At 44.4% G+C, this 7,932-nt stretch overlaps 1 protein-coding gene across 1 annotated transcript in view; it reads left to right on the plus strand.

Annotated features, from left to right (window-relative positions):
- Window positions 1-6,253, plus strand: part of mdfi (MyoD family inhibitor) — a 52,712-nt gene extending 46,459 nt beyond the window's left edge. Inside the window, exons 3-4 of the mRNA XM_072666130.1 lie at window positions 1,863-2,156; window positions 2,250-6,253. Coding sequence (XP_072522231.1) covers window positions 1,863-2,156; window positions 2,250-2,503 — 548 coding nt within the window. The 3' untranslated portion in view covers window positions 2,504-6,253. The remainder of the gene's footprint in view (window positions 1-1,862; window positions 2,157-2,249) is intronic.
- Window positions 6,254-7,932: the final 1,679 nt, after the last annotated feature.

A 7,932-nucleotide genomic window follows, 5' to 3' on the forward strand; every position in this document is an offset into this window, starting at 1 on the left:
GTGCAAGGATTGGTTCAATGGATCGGCCTAATTATCCGATAACCGATCCAGCTAATTTTGTTAATATTGGGACCGATATGATCCTAATATCGGATCGGTGCATCTCTAAACATCATCTTAACAGAACCAAAAGAAGGTTGGCATCTGACCTCCTACCACAAAGCAGAAGCTGTTCAAACTTCAGCAAAGTTCTCCGAGTTCCCCCTTCTCCTACTGCCTCCTCCTAAATCACCATTATCATCATACGCTCCCAGCGCGGTCCGAAGTCTGAGCGTCCTTATTTTTAAAACGATCATTTTATAATTATTTCTTGCGCTGATCTGTTTGCACTGCTCGTCATCTGGATTCTGCGTGAGCCTTGTTTGTTTGTTTGTTTGTATTTGCGTCCTTCAGCCGAAGGATAATGCTCAGATGAAGGTGATTTTAATCCTGTTTGTTTATTTGTTTCATTGTTTACCGAAATTCTTCTCCGGTTCTTAAGTAATGATATGCTAATCTATTCATGTCCCATGACTTTGCTTTATTAATTAGCGTTTGTTCCATTGTTTGTTTGTTTGTTTATTTTGTGCCGAATGTCTTTGACTCCTTGAGAGTGACGGCAATAAATAGAAAAAGAAAACCTCTAACTGGAGAAAAAGGTGAGACCTGGGAGCAGTGGAGGGCTGCAGGGCGTGTTGGTGGGAGATGGTTTGCTGGCACTGAGGCATTGTGTAACAGTCTAGACGTGGTGCGAGCTGCGTGCTAGCTTGCATGGGGCGGATATTGCAAACACATGGGCTCTTCCCATCAGGACCCCCGTCCCTGCTGTTGCAGTTGCCTTTCCCAGAACTGGTGTAAATCTCCCGCAGACTGACCCCTCTCTCCTTCTGAGAAATGGTCACACTCCAGAAAGATCTGTGTTCTCCGGACAGGTTTTTCATAGGGAATATACATGGTCCATCAAAAGTTAGGAGATGCAAGGCTCTGCAAAGTGTTTTATATAATTTATAAATTATATTATTTATATTATTATTTATATAATCAGCTTTTTTCCTTTGTTAATTTTCAATGATTTAACGCCACCATAAAACTCTACGAATTAATGGTCGATTAGAATTACCAATTGAGTTAAGCTTATAAAACTCAACCCATAAATACATCTGTTCATAGCAACTGTTGTCAGGTTGCTCAAGTTTTTCAGAAAGTTGCCAACCTAAAGAGAAGCAGCTCATCCGTCCGGAATGTCCAATTATTGAGACTGTTACTAAAAATAGAGGGAATTTACTGAACAGATCTAAAGTGTGGGGCTTTAGTATTTAGGATCGGATCGGGATCGGATTGGGATTGGATCGGGATCGGATCAGGATTGGCTGATCCTCACCATTAGCAGACTCTAATCGGATCAGTGGGATGCTAACCGGATCGGTACATCCCTGATAAACAGTAATAAGATGTTGAGGAGCGTTAAGATTGGTGTGTTATTTATGCCGGAAGCCTCCATAGCAGACTTAGAAGATCTGGTCCCTGAGCGTTGAAGTGGAGGCTCATAAGGGAAACCTCCCACCAAAAAGCTCAGACAGATGCCGCTTCCCTCCAGTCTACCGGAGGGGTTTGTTAGCAAAACATTTAGCAATGTAATCACAGGGCCTCATTGGCATTCCAGACGAGGAATCGTGAGGCTTTAGGACATGTTTTGTGAAATGATGGGGCTGTGAAACCTGGACCGGTTTACAGGGCCACAGCTCTGCAGCTGATGGTATTATTTTACACGTCTCCGAGCTATAAGAGGAGAATAATTACACGGTGGAGGACCTCATATTCAACACAGCTCAGACCACAGTTGTGTTCATCTTTGTTTTATTTATCTTCCCCGGTTCTGCTAGGTCAACCTCAGGCCAGGTCCACGCCCTTGCCTTCGTCGCTGTCCAGCTCATCGGAGGCTGCTGCACTCTTGAGGAATGGCAGCAAGCCCGTCACGCACCAGGTCCACAGTAATGGCGTCAAGAACGGAGCTCCGCTGCTGCGGGCGGTGTCTTCGTCCTCCTCCTCTTCATCTGCGCCTCATAAGAACCCCAAGAAGCTGCAGTCGAACCCATCCCTCAACAGCCAGAGCAGCAAGAGGAGCAAAGGAAGCTCCAAGTCCAACAGCTCCCAAATCCCCACAGAGGCCCAGGACGGTGAGTGCTGCGGGACAAGGGACAGTTTCACTGGGGCAAGGGTGTATCGGTTGTACCAACATCTGCATGCTTGTGTGTGTGTGTGTCTCACAGATTGCTGCGTCCACTGCATCCTGGCCTGCCTTTTCTGCGAGTTCCTGACCCTGTGCAACATTGTGCTGGACTGTGCCACCTGTGGCTCGTGTGCCTCGGACGACTCGTGCTTCTGCTGCTGCTGCGCCTCTGAAGAGTGCGGTGACTGTGACCTGCCCTGTGACATGGACTGCGGCATCATTGACGCCTGCTGCGAATCCGCTGACTGCCTGGAGATCTGCATGGAGTGCTGCGGCCTCTGCTTCTCCTCGTGAGAGCCCACCAGGGGGGGCGTTGTGTCAATCGCACAGGACTTTTAGCATTGTAGCATTGTGGAGATATGGGCGGAAACCAGAGCAGAATGGGAACAGACACAAGTCAGAGCTACTTGTTGCCTCTGAGAAAGTCTGGACCACGATGAGAGAGCGCAGAAGATCCAGCTGTGCTAAACTCTGGCGTTGTGCTCGAATCTGTGGGTTCATAATCTCCTTTCGGACTGTTCTAATGATCTCCCACAGCTGAATACTGAACACTATCATATTTGAAGGTGCTGACAGGGTTCTTTGGTGGAGTGCCAGAGAAGAACCACCTTCAGTTCCTTAGAGAACCTTGGCCTGTTCATTCTCCATCCACAAACAGGTTCATTAACTGTGATCCCTCCAAGGCAGGTCAAGCTTGATTTGGTCAAAAATTCTATTCAACCTAATGAGAAACTGCAGCAAATTAAAGGTTCTTCAGGGAACCAAAAGTGGTTCTTCAATGGTTTTGCTCTGATGAATCTTTTTTAGCACCTACATTTTAACTCTATCACTTGCTTGCCTTTATGGTGCAAACTTCTCTTCAAGCATCTCCACGATCCTGGAGGATTCCTGAGATTTTGGCTAGGGAACGGAAGTCAGTTATGTCGGTTATGGACGTGGGATCTCTATATAAGGTTTAAAAAGTTGAACATCCTGGTTCTGAGACTTCATCTGGATAATCTATAACTGTCCTCAGCTCAAAGGGGTTCATTCTTTGCAATCTTGGACCATCTTGGGGGAAAAAAAAGAAGCATTTCCACAATGTTGTGTTGTGGTAGACCATCCCAGAGCAGTGCTCGAATTGCAAATCAGTGCCTTTTCAAAACATGATGTCAGCTTTTCAAAGCAATGCAAATTCAGATTGTCCAGGAAAACGTAAGCAGAGGTCAGACTCCATTCCTTCGGGCTGGCTACGCTGATTACACCCTCCGTCTGTTTAACCGCCGCTCAACATTTAATGCATTCCAATGCAAATGGCCACCTCCGATCATGCACCGTTACTGTAGTACACTGCTGTAAGTCCTCCAGCCACCAGAGGCGCTCTCTTCCCCTTTTAGCTGCGGTGCGCAGGCTTCCTGAAGCCAAAAAATGTGAGTTCGGGACTCGCGTAGGTCGCATGGATGCATGGGAGCTGGAGGAAGGGCTGTGTTTATTTAATATTTGATTGCAAATGCACATTTCTAATAATGCTTTATACTCACTCAAACATGTGAAGGGAGAGGGCTGTTACTCTCTGTATCTCGTCCTGTGATTTTCTTTTTCTTTTTTCTTGTTTATACTCAGTTCTTTCATTTAGATTTGTTCCTTTAATGCTGGAGTTTTAGTAAAGCCCTAATCAGAGTGCTTTGTGAATACACTCTTCTAAAAGTAAAGGTTCCTAAATGGACAAAAATATTGGGATACCTGGAGTAACTGTCTCTGCTATTCAGGGAAGAAGGCTTTCTACTAGGCTAAAAAGCCACAAGTGCATTAGTGAAGATGTTGGATGACCCTTCCTCATCCCATCCACTGCTCCACAGCTCAATGCTGGGGGGCTTTAAACCCCTGTAGCTCACGCCTGGCATTAGACGGCATGGTGCCAATAGGTTCATGATGTTAAGCAGCTCCAGAGAGTCCTATTCTATTGGCAGTACTTCTCTAGAGGGACTAGACAAGCTGTCATTGTAGGGCCTTTTTTATTAATTATTCCTGTATATCTCTACTCTGGGTATATGAGTAATATTTGAATAACTTCAAACATAAATACCCAAATTACATTATTGATAGTTAGCTTAGCATTACGCCATAACTACAGGTTAGAGTAATACACTAGGCAACAAGTAGACTACACGATGAATTCATAATAAAATAAAAGCTGAATGCATTCATTATAAGGGGTGTCCACAAACATTTGGACAAATAATGTTTCTTTAAGAAAACCCATGCGTTTCATTCTAAATAGCTCGCTCTCTGGACAAATAGTAAACATACAGAAAATATGCTAATAATGTTCCAAAAGATAATCATGAACAGATCATTTGTCTGTATTCATCAGATTTATCCGTGTTTAGTTCAGTATGGGGGTCCGACTAGGATCATGCCCAGATGGGTCTCAGATACGTCAGGTTTTAACCGGATTTCGTCCAAAATAAAGTACAAAATAACACTATTTTAGTGTCATTACACTGCGATTCCTAAGACTAATGATGTGAAGGTTCATTAAGCTTTCTAAAGGTCAATTTACAAACATTAAACATTTAACAATAATCTGTAGGCTAGCATGAAGTCGGATGCTAGCTCAGCTACAGTCAATTATGGGGGCTTACACCAAACTCCAAACGTCATCCAACACCAGAAGCACAGAACAAGGGATGTCCCGATCCGATACCAACCTGATCCGATTTTTGTATTTCTATAACCAAAGGCAGGTTAGCATTAGCTTAATTAGCAAGATTACAGTCTGGCTCGTTAAAAACGTCTCAAATCAAACGACTGGTGACCATGGCTTTGGATCTGTAGCCCACTCGCTAAGCTAACGTTTGCTCAGCTAACTCTGCTACAGCTCGACAGAGCATCAGGCAGCCCAGTGCAGCTGCTGTATCTGGGGTTAACATTAGCTAGCAGGCTAAACACCACAGCTCAGGCCGTGTTCCAGCTAACTGAGGCTCAATTCACACCCTATTAGAGGATAAAGCCTCATACCTGAAAGCGTGGAGTCGGGTGAATGGTCTTAGGAGCTTTTTCCACCTGTTTTCAGAGTCTGACATCACCAATCAGTGAGCTCCCACAGCACCCCCTTCCTGTGGCTCTCTGAAATACACAAAAATTTGACACATCAAACATGTCGTAACTTTGTGTAACTTAAATACTGTCTTCATTTTGAAATACCATCAACCTTTTTAAACAGATAGGTATACAGTATAGGCCAGAGTCTACTGCTCACCAAGACCTGGCGCTGAGGGGTCAGTTTCTCAAGGTTTCAAGGTTTAACCAGACTTTGCTGAAACTGTTTGATTGGATGTTGAAGGAATTACCAATGATCTTGGAGTTTAGCATTTGTAATGCTAACACAAACTCTTGTTTGATTGGTCGCCTCATTACAAATGGCACATTATGAGCAGGGTTCCTCAGCTGGAGTTGAGCAAGCTTAAACTGGATGGAGGGGCAACTCTGGTCAGTGTGTTTGGGTGAATTATGGGTGTATTTAGGAAAGGCCAACAGCCTCAGCCATCGATTATAACCCGCCCAGAAGCCTTTTAACACTACATATCTACATAAACGAACGTGGAAGCGTGATAACGGTCTATACCAACCCCAGCTTTCCTTTTTGAAAGTGCTGTGTGAGCTTAGATTTAGGCTACTTTACAGATTACTGATACACAAGGTGCAGTTTGTCTTGCCTGTTTCTCTCTCCTTTCATTGCAGTCTAACCAAAGGTCAAGCACAGCAAATTAGCAAATCATGTAGTCAGACTTGTGTTGCACAGTTTATAGCCTAGTGAATCCACTAGGGTCGTAACTAACAGTAATAATGAACTAGCTCGTCTCGCACAGTGGCTATAAGAACAGATGAATTTTGTGGGTGTTCTTTTTTTGGGGGTCCTTTTTCTACAATGTTTACATCTAGCAGATATATCTTGCTGGCAGTTTTAACGAATAGAAACTGGAGATAAAATGACAAACTTGACAAAGAGAGGAGATATGTACAACTCTTCATTCATACTCTGGAATAAAAGAACTATCTGTATCCAGTGTGGCCTGTCGCATTTTCTTCCCACGGAGTCTCGGGCAAAACCTGGCAGAGCTGGCGTTGACTCAGTGGCACTGGTGTCATCCTGGCATAGTAAAATTACAGCTAATACACTCAGTCAAATAGGATGGTGTTGACATTATCATTGTCAATAGTCTATATAGAAATATCAGCTGTGGAAAAGGTACAATCTTTAGACAAAAGTATTGGGACACTTGCTCATCACACTTTTCACATAAAGGGTGTTTCTAAGAGTTGATCCTGCTTTTGTTGGAGTAAAGGTCTCTACTGGCCGGAGAAGATAAGAAGGCTTTCTACTAGATTTTGAAGGAGCATTGCTGTGAGAATTTGATTGATTGCATTCAGTGAGGTCAGGATGTCGGATGATCACCACCCCACCTCATCATCCCCATTATGGAGAACAGTTATTCCACTGGGGGGCTTTATACCTCCTCTACCTCCTTACTAGGCAGCATAGTGCCAATAGGGTCATGATGTTCATCCGCTCTAGAGAGTCCTATTCTATTGGGAAGGGGCGTCCACAAATATTTGGACACTGCATAAATGGTGATACCCACTCAACCCACTCAAAAGCGCTAATACATCACTAGGCTCTGTAAAGAAAAAGTGACGGGAGGAAGTTGGGGCCAAGCGTTCTCTGGAATGATGGATGGTGAGATAAGGTGGTCATTCAACATCCTGACCTCATCAGTGCTCTTATCACTGAATGCAATCAAATCCTCACAGCAATGTTCCTTTAGTAGAAAGTCGTCTTCTCTGGACAGTAGAGACAGTTACTCCAACAAAAGCAGGATCAGCTCTTTTTAATAGGCTTGATTTCAGAAGAAACAATGAATAGCATAGCAGGTGTCCCAATACTTTTGTCCTTTAGTGTAGTCAGTCCACCTCTTGTGTGAGACGCTCCCTGTTTCAACACTTTCATGCTCAGCACGCTGCTTGGGCTTGTTCTGGACCATTATTGTATTGTGTTTGTTGCTGGAACCACCCAGGCTGCGCTTCAGAGGAACCGAGAACGCGGAGCTGCGGGGAACGGTTCTACCCTCGCTCTGATCTGAGAGGCTCTGTTGTGAAACAGTGCAGCTGAACAGTTCTCTTAAAGTCCTGCCAGAGTCGTTCAGTAGAAAGCCTGTCCACGCCAGTTCATCTCCCTCTCGCGTCCTCTCACTCCTTCTCACATTGCTTTTTTCTCAGTCTTTGCTCTCATTTCATTCGTCTTTCTCTCACGCTCTCGTCTTCCTTTGTCTCTTCTTACTGTCTTTCTCACTCTCACTCCTTTGTCTCTTCCTACTGTCTTTCTCACTCTCACTCCTTTGTCTCTTCCTACTGTCTTTCTCACTCTCACTCCTTTGTCTCTTCCTACTCTCACTCTCTTGTTACTCTCGCGCTCTGTGTTTCTCGTTACTCTCACTCTCTCGCTGTCTCTCTGTCTCTTCTTACTTTCGCTCTCTTGTTACTCTCACTCTCTCTGTCTCTTTGTCTCTTCTTACTTTCGTTCTCTTGTTACTCTCGCGCTCTGTCTTTCTCTTTTTACTCTCACTCTCTGTCTCTTCTTACTTTCGCTCTCTTGTTACTCTCGCGCTCTGTCTTTCTCTTTTTACTCTTACTCTCTCTCTGTCTCTTTGTCTCTTCTTACTCTCGCTGTCTCTTTGTCTCTT

This window comes from Salminus brasiliensis, chromosome 21, assembly GCF_030463535.1.
Source record: "Salminus brasiliensis chromosome 21, fSalBra1.hap2, whole genome shotgun sequence".
Lineage (NCBI taxonomy): Eukaryota > Metazoa > Chordata > Actinopteri > Characiformes > Bryconidae > Salminus > Salminus brasiliensis.